Source organism: Calidris pugnax, unplaced genomic scaffold (assembly GCF_001431845.1).
Source record: "Calidris pugnax isolate Ruff unplaced genomic scaffold, ASM143184v1 scaffold150, whole genome shotgun sequence".
Classification (NCBI taxonomy): Eukaryota; Metazoa; Chordata; class Aves; order Charadriiformes; family Scolopacidae; genus Calidris; species Calidris pugnax.
Window position 1 is genome coordinate 1,051,554 of NW_015091300.1, and position 21,181 is coordinate 1,072,734.

The 21,181-nt window shown below is 47.5% G+C and overlaps 1 protein-coding gene across 1 annotated transcript in view; it reads left to right on the forward strand.

The window, feature by feature from the left end:
• MYO5B (myosin VB) overlaps window positions 1–21,181 on the forward strand; it is a 184,632-nt gene that overhangs the window by 94,427 nt on the left and 69,024 nt on the right. Inside the window, exons 13-16 of the mRNA XM_014960788.1 lie at window positions 12,149–12,271; window positions 13,898–13,981; window positions 18,225–18,374; window positions 19,008–19,105. Of these exons, the coding sequence (XP_014816274.1) occupies window positions 12,149–12,271; window positions 13,898–13,981; window positions 18,225–18,374; window positions 19,008–19,105 (455 nt within the window). The remainder of the gene's footprint in view (window positions 1–12,148; window positions 12,272–13,897; window positions 13,982–18,224; window positions 18,375–19,007; window positions 19,106–21,181) is intronic.

Here is a 21,181-nt window from a genome sequence, read left to right on the forward strand (position 1 = left end):
GTTTCTTCAAGGGTGGGTGTCAGGAGGATGGGGCCAGGCTTTTTTCAGTGGTCCCCAGGGACGGGACAAGAGGAAATGGGCACAAACTTGACCATAAGAAGTTCCATCTCAACATGAGGAGGAACTTCTTCACTTTGAGGGTGGCAGAGCCCTGGCAGAGGCTGCCCAGAGAGGTGGTGGAGTCTTCTTCTCTGGAGACATTCCAAACCCGCCTGGACACCTGCTCTGGTGGACCTTCTTTGGCAGGGTGGTTGGACTAGATGATCTCCAGAGGTCCCTTCCAACCCCATATTGTTCTGTGATTCTGTGATAACACCCTTTGCTCCTCTGGGAAGCATCTGGGACTGGTTGTTGCTGGTGACATTCCGTTACACGGAGCAATTTCTCTGCAACAGCAAGAAAATGGCCAACTTTGCTGTAGATCTTCCTGGGGTTACTTTTTTTCATCCATGCTTTTTTGAACAAAAAAAACCAAACACCAAAATGCACCATCTCTTCCCCCCCAACACCAAATGCCAATTATCTGGGTATTTACCTGTCAGTGGGGAACGCTGTCATTAGTCACAGGCCCTTATTATGGACCCTCTAATTGACTCTTTTATAATAACCTCTTTATGAATTTTTCCATGATGCCTGTCAACTAAAAGCACCAGTTTATGGATAAAAAACCTTCACCCCCGCATCACCAGCAGCAGTTTTTCACCTCTCGGAGCGAGTCGGGAGCGGGACCACAATGGGGTAATTGCAAGTCATCTCGTTAGCGCGTACGACGGCGGATAAATATATTCTGGGACATGAAATGGCATCGAGGGGGTCCTGGCAACATAATGAAACGTTAGCGCAAATGCGGAGGGTTTGTCGCGAACGTTCTGGCTTCACAGTATGGATTTTTTTTAAAAAAAAATAATCTTTAATGTGAGGTTGAGGAGGGGGCGGTTGGGTACGTGCTGAAGCGGTTCAGCTAATGAAGGTCATAGACCTTTGGTGCTTAATGAGTCTTGTCACCATTTAGAGAAGAAGGGGACCAGCCAGGGTCGGAACGGAAATGGGAAATGAAAAAGAGGGCTCTCAAATTGAAATTGGAATTTTAAAGATTAAACCAGTCTCTTGAAAGCGAATGATAAAAACCCTTGCTCTGAAAAAAAAAAAAAAGATTAAGATTCTGTGATTCTGTGATTCTGTGATTCTGTGCACGCGCTCGGCCCTGGCTGCGGTCCCAGTTTGGGAACCTGCTGCGGGTCACTGGTTTAACTGGCGGAGCGCGGAAGGAGAGAGAGGAATTTTTCTCAGCCCAGGAGATCTGTGTGTCGTTGTCGTTTCAATATATGGCTCCCACCTAAATGTAGTGACAGCTTCAGTCATTTTCTAGTGAAAGTCACTTAAAGCCTAATTTTTTCCCCTCCACTCCCCCATGGTTTCCCAGTGAGTGAACGGGGAAGGGCCTGGTTGGGGTCACCATCCGTAATTCTGCTGTTTTTTCCACTCTCAGCACGTGTTTAAACTGGAACAAGAGGAGTACATGAAGGAGGGAATCCCTTGGACTCTCATAGACTTCTACGATAACCAGCCCTGCATAGACCTCATAGAGGCGAAACTCGGTATCTTGGACCTCCTGGATGAAGAGTGCAAGGTAAAAGCAACCACCTACCTTTTATAAAAGGTTAAAAAACAGACTTTAACCTGTAGTAGCTTGCAAAAGGGTAAACATCTCCTTACACGTGCATTGCTAGGGTAGGCTGGTGGGATTTGTTTGTTTTAGGACCATCAGAACCTCCTTGGCAGATGTTGGGTACCAACCTGGGTACCTGGTCTCACCATGTATTGCCAGAGCTCATGTTTCTGGCCTCGCTCTGGCCTTGCTTGGGACTTCTTTCTTCAGTGAAGGAAACTGCTGGAGAGGGGACAGCAGAGGGCTACAAAGATGAGGAGGGGCCTGGAGCATCTCTCTGCTGAGGAAAGGCTGAGGGACTTGGGGCTTTTGAGTCTGGAGAAGAGCAGACTGAGGGGGGATCTGATCAAGGCCTAGAAATAATTGAAGGGTGGGTGGCAGGAGGATGGGGCCAGGCTTTTTTCAGTGGTGCCCAAGGGACAGGACAAGAGGAAATGGGCACAAACTTGACCATAAGAAGTTCCATCTCAACATGAGGAGGAACTTGTTTCCTGTGAGGGTGGCAGAGCCCTGGCAGAGGCTGCCCAGAGAGGTGGTGGAGTCTCCTTCTTTGGAGACATTCCAACCCCACCTGGATGGGTTCCTGTCCAACCTGCTCTGGGTGGCCCTGCTATGGCAGGGGGTTGGAGTAGATGTTCTCCAGAGGTCCCTTCCAACCCCATATCATTCTGTGATTCTATGTCATCCAGGAGCTGGAGTTCCTCCCTATCTCAAGCCTTATTTTGTCCTGTGTGAAACCTGAGTCCTCTCACAGTAGTTATTTGGGGTAAAGGTGATCACATTTAGTGTGCAGGCTTCAGATGATGGAATTTGTGCTTCAGTGGCACATGGCATAGAGAAAAAACCGTGTCTGGGAGGGTCTTCTGTTTGGTTAACTTTGTGGCATTGAGGGACATCAGCCACATAATGAGGATTTGCCGAAATTGATGTCAGGCTCTGGCTGACTTCTCCCAAATAACAGGTGATAGCACAAGAAGAAATGACCTCAAGAGTCAACAGGGGAGGGTTAGGATGGATATTAGAAAAAATTTCTTCACCAAAAGGGTTATCAAGCCTTGGAAGAGGCTGCCCAGGGAACTGGTAGAGTTACCATCCCTGGGGGAATTTAAAAGCTGGGCTGACATGATGCTGAGGGACATGAGTTAGTGGTGTTTTTTGTCAGTGTTGGGTTGATGGTTGGACTTGATGATCTGAAAGGTCCCTTCCAACCTGACAATTCTGTGATTCTATGGATTTCCACACAAGTTTTGCAAAAGATTGAAATTGCATGTCCCTTCTGCTCCTTTGAGATAGAGAATAAGGAGCCAGGGATGACCTGTAGAAGCATCTACAATTGTGTAGGCTTCTTGTTTAGCCATTCCTTCAGCATTCTTCTGTTGGGGTTTGGAATTGTGTCTTCCCTCAGCTTTTCTGAGTTTTGGGTTTGTGGTTGGTTGGGTTGTGTTTTTTTTCTTTTTTTGTAGTTTGTTATCTTTTATCATCTGTCTCTCTTAACAGCTTAAATTAAATCTTTCTTAAAAGTTGAGTAGAAATACCAGAATGGCAACCCTTTATGAGAATCCATAAGAAAGGTTGGGCTCCTTGGTCACTCCTTGTTCAGTCATGAATGATCAAATATCTCTAGGAAGAAGAAATGTAAGGTGGCAGATCTTGGGAAGTTGATATGCTTGTTTTGAAGATCTTTGGGTTGAAGAGTAGGTGGAAAGTCCAGAGTTTGAGGTATTATCATCTCAACAGGAGAACTCAGTGTTATGCTGTGATGAAAAGGGCTTCTACACTGGGAAGAGCAACTGGTATCTCTTCCAGTTCTGGTGTCTGCATAGCGATGATGATGAGGAAATACTGGAGAGAGTGTTATCAGGGCTATAAAACGTTGTGATATGGTGCAGCCTGACTGGTTTTGCTATGGTGTGATCAACGAGTTGTCTTTGGGAAGAGTTTCCATCAAGACTTGGATCTATTCCGTGCCAGAAAATGTCTTACTGATTCTGGAAGGGCTTTGAGGGTCTTTGAACAAGGGCAGGGAAAGGTGGTGGGAGAGCTGAAGTAAGGAATGAGTCCTCACTGTGTTGGCCAAGGTGATGAGAAGGACACAACAAATTCTTGTTGGCTCTGTGGGATCCATGGGTATGGGACAGATCCAGTGGCTTGAGGACAGGAGTGTCATTTTGCATCAGAGAGAAAGATTTTTGGATCCATTATTTAGAAGTCCTGTTGGGATTTAAGGAGATGTAGGACTTGTCTGGAAGCGAGGTGACCTGTCAAGTAGCTGCTCTTCTCCATTTGACAAGGGCTGTCTTTTCAGGCATGACGAGGCTGTCCCAACTTGCACGTCCCACGAGCTCAGCCCTCATCTGGGGGCTTCTCAAGGAGCCAGATCTGGGGCTTTGCCCTTTCCAAATCCAGTCTTGAGAAGACTCCTTAAAAACGAGAACAAATTAAACTTAATTTGATGCCCTTAAAATAGCATCTGAAGCCGGTGCCGGCTCAGAAGGAGGTCAGATGATTTGCTTGATATTCAGCATCATTTCATTTCCTCTCTGTGCTATTAAGCCTGTTAAATTCTTCAGGCTTCAACCAGCTCCTGGGTGTTTTGAGGACCATGAGGAAAGTTTCTTCAAGGGTGGGTGTCAGGAGGATGGGGCCAGGCTTTTTTCAGTGGTCCCCAGGGACGGGACAAGAGGAAATGGGCACAAACTTGACCATAAGAAGTTCCATCTCAACATGAGGAGGAACTTCTTCACTTTGAGGGTGGCAGAGCCCTGGCAGAGGCTGCCCAGAGAGGTGGTGGAGTCTTCTTCTCTGGAGACATTCCAAACCCGCCTGGACACCTGCTCTGGTGGACCTTCTTTGGCAGGGTGGTTGGACTAGATGATCTCCAGAGGTCCCTTCCAACCCCATATCGTTCTGTGATTCTGTGATAACACCCTTTGCTCCTCTGGGAAGCATCTGGGACTGGTTGTTGCTGGTGACATTCCGTTACACGGAGCAATTTCTCTGCAACAGCAAGAAAATGGCCAACTTTGCTGTAGATCTTCCTGGGGTTACTTTTTTTCATCCATGCTTTTTTGAACAAAAAAAACCAAACACCAAAATGCACCATCTCTTCCCCCCCAACACCAAATGCCAATTATCTGGGTATTTACCTGTCAGTGGGGAACGCTGTCATTAGTCACAGGCCCTTATTATGGACCCTCTAATTGACTCTTTTATAATAACCTCTTTATGAATTTTTCCATGATGCCTGTCAACTAAAAGCACCGGTTTATGGATAAAAAACCTTCACCCCCGCATCACCAGCAGCAGTTTTTCACCTCTCGGAGCGAGTCGGGAGCGGGACCACAATGGGGTAATTGCAAGTCATCTCGTTAGCGCGTACGACGGCGGATAAATATATTCTGGGACATGAAATGGCATCGAGGGGGTCCTGGCAACATAATGAAACGTTAGCGCAAATGCGGAGGGTTTGTCGCGAACGTTCTGGCTTCACAGTATGGATTTTTTTAAAAAAAAAATAATCTTTAATGTGAGGTTGAGGAGGGGGCGGTTGGGTACGTGCTGAAGCGGTTCAGCTAATGAAGGTCATAGACCTTTGGTGCTTAATGAGTCTTGTCACCATTTAGAGAAGAAGGGGACCAGCCAGGGTCGGAACGGGAATGGGAAATGAAAAAGAGGGCTCTCAAATTGAAATTGGAATTTTAAAGATTAAACCAGTCTCTTGAAAGCGAATGATAAAAACCCTTGCTCTGAAAAAAAAAAAAAAGATTTTGGGATATGTTTCATTTTTTGGGTGTTTTTAGACAGCTTTGAGGTCTTACGAGTTGGAAGCTGTTGTAAAATTATTAAGGTTGGAGGGGGCTTCTGGAGGTCGTTTTCTCCAACCTCCAGTTACGTCCCTGGTCTGCCCAGGAAGCCGTATAATCTCCATGGGGCTGTGACCTTGGAGTCCTCAAAGTGCCTTTTCCCCTTTTCCTACCCTGAAGTGTCACCTGCCTGGATCTGGAACTTTTAGGACCTCTTGGTTTTGCTTTGGCCTAAAAAGATGCCAAAGGAACAGGAAGGGTTCATGTCCCGTGCGCAGAGATGACCTTGGCCAGAAACCAAGGCCACCACCATGGGCACAACGTTGAAGTGCTCTGGCAACAAATCGATGAGCCTGAAGATAAGAGAAGAGAGAGAAGGGCATCCAAGAGAACCTCCCTTCTGGTGAGCTGTGAGGTGTGGATGGAATCACCATGGGGCCAACGGTGGTGGTGGGAAATAATTTGGGATAAGAGAAGAGTCCTCAGGGAGAGCAAGGAGAGTGATGTAGAACCCATCAGAAGAGACTGACGTTAAGGAGGGAGGTTGTCTTCTGAAAATCCAGTTGTAGGAAGTTGGTAGGGCGTGTGGGTGATTGCTTTGTTGTCTGGGATGGCTTTAGGGTATGGTTGGCCTTATTGTGAAGGGAATGACTTTGGTGGAGTGGACAGCAAGCTTCCTAGGATGACTTTGAAAGCTTTGAGGTTGGAGGGAGCACATGAAGAACAACTTCAGTGCTCTGGAGAGGAGGAGCCAGTTGGGGTTGACTTTTCAAGAGACTTAAATTATCTTTGGAGGAAATTGAAAACTCTTACAAGAAATGGAGTCAAGTCTTTGTCAAAGTCAAAGCTGGATGAAGTTTCAGGCTGAAACTTCTTGCTCTTTGGAAGTGCTACATGTCTTCCATACTCCTTTTGAGTGTCTTTCTGAAGTTGGTGTGGAGATCCAGGTTTCTCCATAAGATGGCCTTCTACCTACTGTTATCTTGCTTTTGCCTGTGCTGGGATCAGAGTGGGAATGACAAAAATAATGCAAAAAAATGTTCTGTTCACATGAAGTGCATCTAAAAGAGTTTGATCAAGAACAGGCTTGGCTGGAAGGGTTGATGTGTCAATCGCGGCATCGTTGTCCAAGGTTTTTTATGGATCTTGGTGGAATTCTTTCCTCTGAGGAGCAATGTGACCCTGAGGCTGCCGAAGGGGGATGTGTCTAACCAAACCCACGAGCTCCTTCACGTTCTCAAACTCTCTGGTGGCTCCCTTTTGTGTTTTAGGGCACGTTGCCATCGCGTTACGCGTTTTTCGAAGGCTGTTCAAAAGATGCTCTTCAACCTTTCCCGTGTCCTTCTGTCAAGTGCCAGAAAGACTTGAGGTCTGCTTCTAGCAAACCGCTTTTCAATCCCACTTGTCTCTCCTCATCGCTCTGAGCTTGGGTATCTGAGCAGATGTTATTTTCCTTGTCTGGACTTGTTAGTTTTTCGAACGTCAGAAATCAGCACGTCGCCTTCCTGTGCCGCGCGGTCCTGTCCGGGGGGATTTCTGCTCCACGAACAGATAGATGGAGGTGGGACCTCTGGGCTTTCCTTTGGGGCAGACCCTTTAATCCAATGGTGGAATAACCTCGTCTACGTCACGTTGTCAGTTTTTATGACTTTACAGTCGGGAACATCACTTGTGGTGGAACGTGTCTCTGGAGCGAGGAGGAAGCTGAGGTTCTTTTCAGGTTTTCATATATATTGGAATGATAAGGAGAAAAGAAATAAAATATTAATACCTCCTACTGTGTTTTCAGAGGGTTGACTTTTTAGATCATCAGGTTTGAACAGAACTTCGTTGCTTTTATCCTGTTAATTGTCCTTCTGTTGGAGGTGATGGTGGAGGAAACTTCACCTTTTAGTCCAAACAACTCAAAACATCTCAGCTGTCTGATGGTCGTGGTGGGTTCTTGACCCTGGGATGCTTCTGATCCAAAAGCAGTGGACTTGAGGTGACCCTGGCCCTGCTGGGAAGGTTTTTTCTGCTCAGTTCTCTCATAGAATCATAGAATGGTTAGAGTTGGAAGGGATCTTAAAGATCATCAGTTTCCAACCCCCCTGCCATGGGCAGGGACAACCTACTAGAGCAGGTTGCCCAACGCCCCATCCAGCCTGGTCTTAAACTCTTCCAGGGATGGGGCTTCCCTAATAGTCATGGTGGGTTCTTGGCCCTGGGATGCTTCTGGTCCAAAAGCTCTGGACTTCAGGTGACCTTCGCTGTGCTGGGTAGGTTTGATCTCCTCGGCTGTCTGGTGGTCATGGGTTCTTGACCCTGGGATGCTTCTAATCCAAAAGCAGTGGACTTGAGGTGACCATGGCCCTGCTGGGAAGGTTTGATTTCAATTGGAGTAGCTCTTGGCAGCTCAGAGGTCAGTGTATGGAGATGGGAGGTGACCCTGGCCACGATTATGATTTTATGCAGAGTGATGGGTGGTGGGACAGCGAGGGCAGAGGAGCAGAAGCAGTGACCTTGTAAAATTACTGGTCTAAGACTTTTCCTGTTTAGAGATTTCCATCCAACCAGCAGCCTGGTCTAGTGGGAGGTGTCCCTGCCCATGGCAGAGGGTTTGGAACTTGATGATCTTTAATGTGCCTTCAAACCTGAACCATTCTGTGATACTTACAAGGTTTTCCTCTTCCCCATCCCCTAAAAAAGTCTCTCACTGATGAGATAAATAACTTTCTCACTAGCTTTGAAGGCTTTAAACAGCCAAGCCAGGACCAAAAGCTGTTATAAGAGTAGAGATAATGCCCCTGTTAATTTTTATCTCCGGGACTCGGTCCCTATCAGGTGTTTCTCAGGCAGCCAAAAATACCCAGGCTGCACAACGGCGAGCGTCTTTGGAGGAAATTGAAAACTCTTACAAGAAATGGAGTCAAGTCTTTGTCAAAGTCAAAGCTGGATGAAGTTTCAGGCTGAAACTTCTTGCTCTTTGGAAGTGCTACATGTCTTCCATACTCCTTTTGAGTGTCTTTCTGAAGTTGGTGTGGAGATCCAGGTTTCTCCATAAGATGGCCTTCTACCTACTGTTATCTTGCTTTTGCCTGTGCTGGGATCAGAGTGGGAATGACAAAAATAATGCAAAAAAATGTTCTGTTCACATGAAGTGCATCTAAAAGAGTTTGATCAAGAACAGGCTTGGCTGGAAGGGTTGATGTGTCAATTGTGGCATCATTGTCCAAGGTTTTTTATGGATCTTGGTGGAATTCTTTCCTCTGAGGAGCAATGTGACCCTGAGGCTGCCGAAGGGGGATGTGTCTAACCAAACCCACGAGCTCCTTCACGTTCTCAAACTCTGTGGTGGCTCCCTTTTGTGTTTTAGGGCACGTTGCCATCGCGTTACGCGTTTTTCGAAGGCTGTTCAAAAGATGCTCTTCAACCTTTCCCGTGTCCTTCTGTCAAGTGCCAGAAAGACTTGAGGTCTGCTTCTAGCAAACCACTTTTCAATCCCACTTGTCTCTCCTCATCGCTCTGAGCTTGGGTATCTGAGCAGATGTTATTTTCCTTGTCTGGACTTGTTAGTTTTTCGAACGTCAGAAATCAGCACGTCGCCTTCCTGTGCCGCGCGGTCCTGTCCGGGGGGATTTCTGCTCCACGAACAGATAGATGGAGGTGGGACCTCTGGGCTTTCCTTTGGGGCAGACCCTTTAATCCAATGGTGGAATAACCTCGTCTACGTCACGTTGTCAGTTTTTATGACTTTACAGTCGGGAACATCACTTGTGGTGGAACGTGTCTCTGGAGCGAGGAGGAAGCTGAGGTTCTTTTCAGGTTTTCATATATATTGGAATGATAAGGAGAAAAGAAATAAAATATTAATACCTCCTACTGTGTTTTCAGAGGGTTGACTTTTTAGATCATCAGGTTTGAACAGAACTTCGTTGCTTTTATCCTGTTAATTGTCCTTCTGTTGGAGGTGATGGTGGAGGAAACTTCACCTTTTAGTCCAAACAACTCAAAACATCTCAGCTGTCTGATGGTCGTGGTGGGTTCTTGACCCTGGGATGCTTCTGATCCAAAAGCAGTGGACTTGAGGTGACCCTGGCCCTGCTGGGAAGGTTTTTTCTGCTCAGTTCTCTCATAGAATCATAGAATGGTTAGAGTTGGAAGGGATCTTAAAGATCATCAGTTTCCAACCCCCCTGCCATGGGCAGGGACAACCTACTAGAGCAGGTTGCCCAACGCCCCATCCAGCCTGGTCTTAAACTCTTCCAGGGATGGGGCTTCCCTAATAGTCATGGTGGGTTCTTGGCCCTGGGATGCTTCTGGTCCAAAAGCTCTGGACTTCAGGTGACCTTGGCTGTGCTGGGTAGGTTTGATCTCCTCGGCTGTCTGGTGGTCATGGGTTCTTGACCCTGGGATGCTTCTAATCCAAAAGCAGTGGACTTGAGGTGACCATGGCCCTGCTGGGAAGGTTTGATTTCAATTGGAGTAGCTCTTGGCAGCTCAGAGGTCAGTGTATGGAGATGGGAGGTGACCCTGGCCACGATTATGATTTTATGCAGAGTGATGGGTGGTGGGACAGCGAGGGCAGAGGAGCAGAAGCAGTGACCTTGTAAAATTACTGGTCTAAGACTTTTCCTGTTTAGAGATTTCCATCCAACCAGCAGCCTGGTCTAGTGGGAGGTGTCCCTGCCCATGGCAGAGGGTTTGGAACTTGATGATCTTTAATGTGCCTTCAAACCTGAACCATTCTGTGATACTTACAAGGTTTTCCTCTTCCCCATCCCCTAAAAAAGTCTCTCACTGATGAGATAAATAACTTTCTCACTAGCTTTGAAGGCTTTAAACAGCCAAGCCAGGACCAAAAGCTGTTATAAGAGTAGAGATAATGCCCCTGTTAATTTTTATCTCCGGGACTCGGTCCCTATCAGGTGTTTCTCAGGCAGCCAAAAATACCCAGGCTGCACAACGGCGAGCGGAGAGCGGTGAAAACAGTGAAACCCTCTTTCTGGGAGGCAGGAGCGATGCCTTTGAAGTGGAGCTCTGAGATAAGCAGGTTTTTTAGCAAAGTGGATGATCTAAATGAAGAGCTGGCATGAGATAAATCTGTTCTCTGCAGCATCAGGTGGTCACCGTGTCCCTTCTCCGCACCCACAGCCCGGTCCCAACCAGGAGAGACCTAATGATGGCTCCAAAGAGGGTGTTTTCATCAGTTATATTTCATATTTATACATAAAAAAGCAACCCATCTGCATTTACATAGCTCCATATTTAAATACGCGTGTCTACCTTGCATAAATAAAACATGTCTATAATTGCATAAAGAAATGCCTTTTAATATTTATATATAAACCGTATCGTTTCTTCCCCGCGTCCAGAACCCTTCTGGCGTGGTTTGACTCGCTGCCATGAAATCAAAGGCTGTTTTCAGAGCAGCATGAAGAAATATTCCTCACCTCCCTCAAGTTTTCCTTCTTGTTGTTTGCAGCCCAAATTTCTTCTCTCCCTTTTCGTAGAAAATTCTATCTAAGGACCTGATGGATGATCCTGAGCTTTCCCTGATGCTGCGCAATTGGTTTGTGCTTTATAGACCCGGTCCCATCAAATTTTAAATATCACCTAATACTTTTTCTTCTGACTCTTCTCTTTTTTAACTTAAATAATCCAGTCAGCTATTTTTTTTAATTAAAAATTAAATGTGTGTATATACGTGCGACCATTGCTGTCCTGTTGGAAGTGATGGAGGGTCCACCAGCCCGTGCACTTTACCCTGCTGAGCAGGCAAGAGGGATGGGGACAAACCACACCAGCCCTCAAATTTTGCAACTTAACTCCTTGTTTCCACTGGTTTTCAAGAATTTTTTTTTGTGGCAAACTTGCTGCTCTGGAAAAGTATAAAATAACAGATAGTTACAGCCACGGTGCTTTCCTTGTGCGCCCTTATGTCTTTTCATAGAATCATTGAATGGTTTGGGTTGGAAGAGACCTTAAAGATCATCTTGTTTCAACCCACCTGCCCTGGGCAAGGACATATCCCTCTAGACCAGGTTGCTCCAAGCCCCCTCCAACCCAACCTTGAACCCCTCCAGGGATGGGGCAGCCACAGCTTCTCTGGGCAACCTGGGCCAGGCTCTCACCACCCTCCCACCAAAGAAGTTCTTCCCCACATCTCATCTCAATCTCCCCTCTTTCAGTTTAAAACCCTTCCTGCTCATCCTATGTCTCCAATCCCCAATCCAGAGTCCCTCCCCAGCTTTTTTGGAGCCCCTTGAGGGACTGGAAGGGGCTCTAAGGTCTCCCTGGAGCCTTCTCTTCTCCAGGCTGAACCCCCCCAACTCTCTCAGCCTTTCCTCCCAGCAGAGGGGCTCCAGCCCTTGGAACATCAAGACTCCTTTCAGGGAAAGATCCACATAGGACTTACACCCTGATTTCAGTGTGAATAGGATGCAGAAGAAGGGTTTGGTGTCCAGGAGATTCCTGGTTGGATGTGTGGGAGGGGGACATGGGAGTTACTCGGCTGCTGGAGGACTAGTAGGTGGGTCTGAAGTCCCAACTCTGTGTGCAACTGGGATTAATGCATTCTTTGTTTGGGATCCAAGTGATGTTCCTGTAGCTGATGTGAAGCTCACAAGGAGGGTTCCTCCAAAATCTCCTCACGTGCTTGACCATGACTTTTTCGTTCCATTTTCTCCCCATCCAGGTTCCCAAAGGAACTGACCAGAACTGGGCGCAGAAGCTGTACGACCGACACGCCAGCAGCCAGCACTTCCAGAAGCCCCGGATGTCCAACACCTCCTTCATCATCCTACACTTTGCTGATAAGGTAACTGGGCACCTGGTGGTTGAGTGCACTGGGGCTTGGACGTAGGAATGGGAAACACATGGATGCTGCGAGGGCCCCATAGGACGAGGGGGAAGGGTTTGACACTGGAAGATGGGAGATGGAGATGAGATGTGGGGAAGAACTTCTTTGGTGTGAGGGTGGTGAGAGCCTGGCCCAGGTTGGCCAGAGAAGCTGTGGCTGCCCCATCCCTGGAGGGGTTGAAGGCCAGGTTGGAGGTGGCTTGGAGCAACCTGGTCTGGTGGGAGGTGTCCCTACCTTTTGGAACTGGGATGGAACTGGATTGTCTTTAAAGTTCCTTCCAACCCAAACCATTTTAGGATTCTATGAAGAAAGAACCGCCTGAAGGAAACGTTTATAGCACCAACGAGCTGCTTTTTGGTGATAGGGATGGCCTATTTGGCAGTAATCTCACTTGGGTGTCAACCCACCTGCCCTGGGCAAGGACATATCCCTCTAGACCAGGTTGCTCCAAGCCCCCTCCAACCCAACCTTGAACCCCTCCAGGGATTCAATTACAGCAAATAGGAATCTTAAAAGCTTGTAGTTGTCCAAAACACACCTTTGTTAGAAGGGAAAACTTAAGGTCAACCTGGGGATGTATCTGAGGAGCCAGATGACGTGTGGGTGCTGTGATCCCATGCAAGTGCCTCTTCTAACCAGGCTTGTCCTGGATGTGAGGAGCACTTTTCACAGCAAAGGTTGATGGTCGTCAAGGGAGAGTGTCAAGAGGATGGGGCTGGTCTTTTTTTTAGTGCTGCACAGGGATAGGACAAGAGGAAACGGGCACAAACTTGACCATAAGAAGTTCCACCTCAACATGAGGAGGAACTTCTTCACTTTGAGGGTGGCAGAGCCCTGGCAGAGGCTGCCCAGGGAGGTGGTGGAGTCTCCTTCTCTGGAGAGATTCCAAACCCCACCTGGACACATTCCTGTGCAACCTGCTCTGGGTGGCCCTGCTTTGGCAGGGGGTTGGAGTAGATGATCTCCAGAGGTCCCTTCCAACCCCATATCATTCCATGATTCTGTGATGGTTGATACTCAGTTTTCCTTACACAAGTAATTTTGAACGTTCATCCTCCACAAATGCTGTTTCTTTGCAAGTTTTCCTCTTTTTTTTTTTTTTTTTATGGTCAGTTATTTCAGTCAACCTCAAATGTGAAAAATAGAATAAAATTCTCTTCTATACTCTCTAAATTCTTTTTTTTGCATCCCAACCCTCTCTAGTTTCACAAACAAGAGACCTTCAAGAGACGTAGCCAGGGCATCTTTGGAGGTTTATCGATTTGCTTCCAAGGAGTTGAGGAGCGAACAAAAGAGGGACTGATGAGCTTTGCATTTTTCCCCCTGGTTTCCATGGAAGTGTGGTTGGGTCCCACTTTAATGATTAAAGAAACACTTTAGGTTTGTGTTAAGGCTTTTACTTTCATTCAGATTCACTTTCTTTGCTTAAAAGTGACCTCTGAATTCCAGTTGTTTCCTCCCCTCTTTCGCCCTCTCGGGTTTTTTAGGTGAGCTCCAACAGTAGGGATGTGGTGGGACACAGCACCTTTGTCCCTGTGTGGTTGGATTTTTACCTTCTGGGCTTCTTCCTTTGTCTCCTTCTAGGTGGAATACCAAAGCGAGGGATTTCTGGAGAAGAACAGGGACACCGTGTATGAGGAACAGATCAACATCCTGAAAGCCAGCAAGGTAAAAGCAGAGAATTAGGAGATAATAATAATAATAATGGGGAGAGGAGGGACCTATGGTTGCACCCAGGTGTGGACATGCATTGTCTTCTACTCTCCTCCACCCTGGTGTTGGTGTCCCCTTGAGGTGCATCAGAAGAATCCTCTCCAAACCTGCTGATCATCTTCTTTTTATGATCACTGAGAGCAAAAATCAGGAAGAGCCAGTTATGGGGCAGCATAAATCCCACTTAACTCTTGCTCAGAGCTCCCCACCCATCACCTGGCACTGAAGATGTTCTCAAGAACATGTGGAGCCACAGATGATGCTGGGATTAAAAGCCACGGTCAGCAGCGTAGCTTGTATATTGTGGGCAGCATTGCTGACCCCACCATCCTTCTGTATAAAAACAGCTGTTCCCCTTAGCTGTAGTCCATCATAGTTGACCATGTGACTTTTAATTACTTTAATAATCATTATGTGAAAAATGGGGTTCATATACAATGCTGGAAATCTCATGTGAACTCGGAGATGTTCCAGCTGCTCTAGAGCTATTTTATGGACAAATTAACACATAGTGATGATCACGCTTGCTGTCACTTCTGGATGACAAGTATTTTGTGCCAGGTAGTATCTTTTCTTCTCCTGAGGAAACATTTCTTACAAGAAAGACCTTGAGGGGCTGGAGCGGGTCCAGAGAAGGGCAACGGAGCTGGTGAGGGGTCTGGAGCACAAGTCTTGTGAGGAGAGGCTGAGGGAGCTGGGGGTGTTCAGCCTGGAGAAAAGGAGGCTGAGGGGAGACCTTCTCGCTCTCTCCAACTCCCTGAAAGGAGGGTGTAGCCAGGGGGGGTCGGTCTCTTCTCCCAAGGAACAGGCCATGGGACAAGAGGAAACGGCCTCAGGTTGCACCAGGGAAGGTTTAGGATGGATATTGGGAAAAATTCCTTCATGGAAAGGGTTATCAAGCCTTGGAAGAGGCTGCCCAGGGCAGTGGTGGAGTCACCATCCCTGGAGGTATTTAAAAGCTGGGCAGACGTGGTGCTGAGGGACATGGGTTAGTGGTGGCTTTGTCAGTGTTGGGTTGATGGTTGGACTTGATGATCTGAAAGGTCCCTTCCAACCTCAACGATTCTATGATTCTACTCTGACTCTTCTTCTCCACGAGTGTGCATCTGGGTGGGTTGGGTTCAAAGTGTCCATGATGCAGACTTTTAGGGCATTTCAAGTTCTTGTTGGTTAAAACCAGACCACAAATTCCCCCTGCAGCCTTGAGACTTTCATTGTTAATTAACCAGGTGAAACTTTAAACGACTTTAACCCTTCCAGGGACAGCCCTTTTAAGAAGTTAGGATGAAAATCCAGTCCTGTGAGGTCCAACACACCATCCAGGAGCCAAAATTGAGACTGTGTGACTCGTATCCAGATATCTCCTATTGATACCACCCTCCCTTGGGTCTACAGCTGGGTGTGACCTCCCAAATGCCACCCTAAATAAGAAGCATGAGGAGGGGAGATGGAGGAGGTATTATTTTTAGGAGCATTTTAAGCAGGAGTTGGTTCTTGTCAAAGTAAGAGAGGAAAATGGGAAATGAATTGAGCTCGTCCTGCATCTTGGAAATTAATTTATACCACGATGGTGCAATTTTTTCATCCATGGGGCCAGTTGTGAGTCTTAACGACTGCGAAGCTGGGCTTTAATTACCCCTCCATCAAGATTTCTGTGTGTGTCTGGGAAGCTCACAGCTTTCCTAACGAGAAAACTGGGCGTGATTAGAGTTTATTAGAAATGCCAGGTAACCTGCAGGAATAATTGATGAATTGATGAATTATTCAGCCCGTGCTGAACTTGCTGGTGGAGGGAGAGCTGCAGAACTGGTGGTAACTGGTAGGGAATTCTGACTTCTCCCCTTAGGTGCAGAGGAGACTTTTAACTCGCTGGAGGTAGAGTGGTGGGGATGGTGCCACCTACAATTGCAAAATAACCTAATGGTCCTTGAGGTCAGGCCTTAGGACCTTGTTAAGTCACGGTGGTGGCCCTGGAGGTGACCCCAAAATCTACATTTGTGATCCAGCTTAAATGCACTCGGCTCTGAGAAGCTTTGGGTGATTGATTGATTGATAAATTTTTGCCTTTGAGACGTTTCTTAACGACATGGGAGCGTTCCTCAGCCCGATGCCATGCTGTCCAAGGAGGAAGAGGAGCACTTCCCTTGGCAGGAGCATCCTCACCCTCCTCATCTCCTCTTGCTTTCGCTAACCCTCTTGGCTGGTAGATTCAATTTTCTTGATTTTTTTAAAATTTTTAATTAATTTTTTTGCCTCTTGCTTGCCATGTGCCTTCTACGCAGCGAGGACTTAAACACCTTCTCCGTCAGCAAGAACGTCGCTGATGAAGCGCGCCCACCGAGGCAGAATCGCGTTCTGCTAATTAGAATGCAATTAACTGCCGTCAACAAGATGGGCAAAGAGACTTTATAAAGCAGCTAATGAGTTTTGTTAGGGCTGGTCAGCTAAACCAGTTAAGAGTTGATGTTCTTTGAATTAAGGAAACCGATTTGAATACTGATTGAAAGCATCCGAGCAAGAGATTATATCCCAATCCTCTATAATTATGAATTAATAATTATTACTAATATTTTTGACTCTGCCAGTTGGAAAGGAGGGATCCATCCTTCCCACTTAACCCCCAGCATCGATGGAATAGATCCTGGGCTGCTACAGATGGTCCCAGTCACACCAGTTTTGCTTTAAGCAAGCTGAGAACTCACCTTGGGGGTTCTTGTTGAGTGTGTAGGATTCTTGCTGGCAAGTGTAGGGTGCAGCACCTGGGGGGGAATAACCCCCTGCACCAGGACAGGGTGGGGGTGACCTGCTGGAGAGCAGCTCTGAGGAGAAAGAGCTGGGAGTCCTGGTGGACAACAGGGTGCCCATGAGCCAGCAATGGGCCCTTGTGGCCAAGAAGGCCAATGGCATCCTGGGGGGCATGAGGAAGAGTGGGACCAGCAGGTGGAGGGAGGTCATCCTGCCCCTCTGCTCTGCCCTGGGGAGGCCCCAGCTGGAGCACTGGGTCCAGTTCTGGGCTCCCCAGTTCCAGAAGGACAGGGAACTGCTGGAGAGGGGACAGCAGAGGGGCTACAAAGATGCTGAGGGGCCTGGAGCATCCCTCTGCTGAGGAAAGGCTGAGGGACTTGGAGCTTTTGAGTCTGGAGAAGAGAAGACTGAGGGGGGATCTGATCAAGGCCTAGAAATACTTGAAGGGTGGGTGTCAGGAGGATGGGGCCAGGCTTTTTTCAGTGGTGCCCAGGGACAGGACAAGAGGGAATGGGCACAAACTCAAACATAAGAAGTTCCACCTCAACATGAGGAGTGTTGAGTGATGTGAGGACATGACATGTCATCAAAGCACGATGGCTGTCAGGATATCTTTTTTTTTTTGGAATTGGAGGATTAGGAAAAGAAGGTGTGAGCTTTTATTCTGGTAGGAGTTGAGTGAGCTGCTAAGAGAAATTCCACCCAGTGATGGTGATTGATTTTTATTTTTAAAATTTAAATATTTACCATCTGAATGTAAAGGGGGAACCTGTGTAGGTGCACGGCTGGAGTTCCCCAGCCTAATGCAAATTTGAACATCCTGCCCCTTCAAGAAAATAGCACAAACCACATCTGCCAGTTCATCCTTCTCTGCCGTTTCCGACGCGGAAATGTTGCTGCTGGTTTGCCAGAAAGCCCAGACTTCAGGGATCTGAGGAGCTAAACGTGGTGCTTTCAGGGCTTCAGGATGGCTGTCCTGCTGTCACCTTGCTCGTTCGTGCTGAAATGCAAGTAATTAGGGAGGAAGTGCTGGTGTCTCTTAATTATTCAGAAGAGCCAGCGTCCCTCGAGGGGCCACGGTGGGAGTGGGCTGCTCCCTGTCCTCACGTGGAGACCCTATTCCTGGAGACTACGCTGTGAGGACCCCATCCTTGCTGCCATCAGTAGCTCGAAACGAAGCCCGGGAGCAAGAATCACATCACGTTTAGGAGGTTTTGTGCCTTGGACATCCTCTTTTTTTCACTTGTTTGATTTAACGTGCGCGTTTCAAGGTTTGATGAGCTACAAAACAGAACGACCGATGCTCCTGCTGATGTGGTTTATGTAGGCAATGCTTCTTTCTTCAACTTTATCCCCTTCCTGGTTTAAGATGGGTACAAAAAATGATGGGAGCGATGAGATTTGGGTGGGTTCATCCAGCAAATTGATGCTGAGACCTTGCTTTTCGTTTTAGTATCAAATGGTGGCAGACTTGTTCCAAGATGAGAAGGATGCTGGGCCCACCGCTTCCGCGGGGAAGGGGACATCCAAAATCAGCGTCCGTTCTGCCAGACCAGCCATCAAAGCTGCCAACAAGGAGCACAAGAAAACGGTGGGCCACCAGGTAACGTATGACATGAGCGGGTCAGTCGACGGCGGGGGAATCCAGATACATATTTACAGTTGAGATCTTGTTTTTTCAGCCTGAAGCAGAGATAGATAAAAAGCTGTTGGTGGGGGGGAAGGGAGGAGACCTTCCTGTGAACTGTGTTGATGGCTAGTGCGTTTTGGACACCTTCTAGCAGCATCTCAGAAGAGCAGGCTTGAGTAGTCTTGACTGGAAGGAGTTGAGACATGGTCTAAGGAGGGTGGAGGCCGCTCTGGGATTCACTAAATTGTATCCCAATGTACTATGATGCTCAAAAATTGAAAGAACTTGAGAAAAAGAGCAATTCTTCCCCCTGTGTGGACAGTTGAGCAGTGCTTAGGGGCCCAGAGAGGTGGTGCTGTCTCCACCCTTGGAGATGTTCACCCTGAGCAAAAGCTTGTTGCTGTTGTGCAACGTTGACCTGAAAGCCCTGAACCCACCAGTGTCATCTCCGAATTGCTACTGCGCGTGCGGGGTTGATGGGGAGGTTCACGCTGTGTCACATCCAGAGGCTGGCACCTCAGGTGGCTTCTTGCAGCCCCTGCCAACTTGGGTGAGGTGCTACAACGCCTTCATCCCTCCTCAAAATCGAGTGGTTTTGTCTTTCAGTTCCGCAACTCGCTGCATCTGCTCATGGAGACTCTGAATGCCACCACCCCGCACTACGTGCGCTGCATCAAGCCCAACGACGAGAAGCTCCCCTTTAAGTAAGTGGCCTTTCAGATGAGAAAATACGTTCAGAATTAGGGCTCCAGGAGTGGGCTTTGGGCTTTTCCTCTTGCTAAAGAGATTGCCCCCCTTGTGATGGTGTTCTCCTAACTTCTTCACTTTGAGGGTGCCAGAGCCCCTGGAAGAGGCTGCCCAGAGAGGTGGTGGAGTCTCCTTCTCTGGAGACATTCAAACTCCACCTGGAGACGTGCAGCCTCCTCTAGGTGGACCTGCTTTGGCAGGGGGTTGGCGGAGATGATCTCCAGAGGTCCTTTCCAACCCCACGTGATTCTGGGATTCAGTAACTGGAAGGTCCCCATAGGTTGCTGGAGTCATTTCTCTTGGGCTTTTGTGCCCCTGAAGTGAACATCAGTGCAGGTCCTAGTAATTAATAGAAATAATCTGCTACTAGCAAACATCCTCACTTTGCAGTAATAGGGTTCTGTAACTGAAAGGTCCCCGTAGGTTGCTGGAGTCACTTCTCTTGGGCTTTGGTGCCCCTGAAGTGAACATCACTGCAGGTCCTAGTAATTAATAGAAGTAATCTGCTAATAGCAAACATCCTCACTTTGCAGTAATAGGGTCTTTGGACAATTCCATCTCGGAATCGCTTTGGTTTAAATCATTCTAATACTAAACAGTGAAAATTAGCAGAGAAAGGAATGAAAAAAAGTGGAAAAGGTGAAGATGTGACTTGTATCGACTTCAGGCGGGTTTCCAGGTGAGTGAACAGCTGAAGCAAAAAGCCAGCCTTGATGTTCCTCTGCAGTTCTGAGGTGTTACCAAGAGCTGTGAACGTTGCGAGCGAGTAGCTGTTAGCCTTGTTTGACCTCTTAAATAATGTATTTATGCCCAGTTTTGGTCGCTGTGAGTCCAAAAGAGCTCAGCCGTTAATATGCAAGAGACCTCATAGATCTTACAGTGATGGCTTCTGAAGGCCCTGGCAGAAGCTGCAGGTGGTGACATTTAAGAAAGGAGAGTTATAATTGCGATCCGAAAGCAGGGAGGCATCGCCCTGCGGCTGATCCGATGCGGTCCGAGTGCTCCCACTGAGGATGGTGCCACCTCGGAGTTCAGAGATGGATCTGACATCATCCTGCAAAAGAGGAGGAAGCATCTGTGAACAGGCTCACCCTTGGTCGTGGTATCCTGGGGGATATGGATCCATCAGGAAGCTTCCCAGCTGCTGCATTTTCCCTGTGGTTCCTGGTCAGAAAGTTTTCTAGGGTGGAAGACCTCTTCGTTCTGAGGGTGGTGAGATCCTGGCCCAGGTTGCCCAGAGAAGCTGTGGCTGCCCCATCCCTGGATCTTTCAGATCCTTGAGTCCAACCATCAACACTGGCAAAACCCACCACTAACCCATGTCCCTCACCACCACGTCTGCCCGTCTTTTAAATACCTCCAGGGATGGTGACTCAACCACTGCCCTGGGCAGCCCATTCCAAGGCTTCATAACCCTTTCCATGAAGAAATTGTTCCTCATATCCATCCTAAACCTCCTCTGATGCTGCTGTAGGTTAGCATTGAAGTGGTATCTTGCAATATGGAGAACACTTGATGTTACGTTCATTGTTCAGGGAAAAAACACAGACCTTTTCCTCTTCCTAAAACATGACATTTTTCAACTCAAAAGAAGAAGACATTTTCAGCTCACAAAAACACCACGTTTTTTGCTAAAATGAGATGTTTGGCCTGGAGAAAGGACCTAATAGCAGCCCCCCAGTGCTTACAGGAGCTTTTCCAAGAGGATGAAACCAGGCTCTTCACAGCGATGTGTGGTGGGAGGACAGGAGTCAGTGGCCACAAATTGAAACGAGAGGTTCAGGCTGGAGATAAGGAAGTGTTTTTGTTCTCCATGAGGAGAGTGGAGCAGGTACCCAGAAAGGTGGTGAAACCTCATTTCTTTGGAAGTTTTCAACCCTTGACTTGATAAAGCCCTGAGGAACCTGGTCTTTCCCCTATAGCTGCCTTGGCTTTTGAGCGTAGGAGTTTGGACTAGAGACCTCCTAAGGCCTTTTACACCCTCCATCACTCTCATTCCTACTTTATATCATGGTGCAATTGAAAGATTTGTT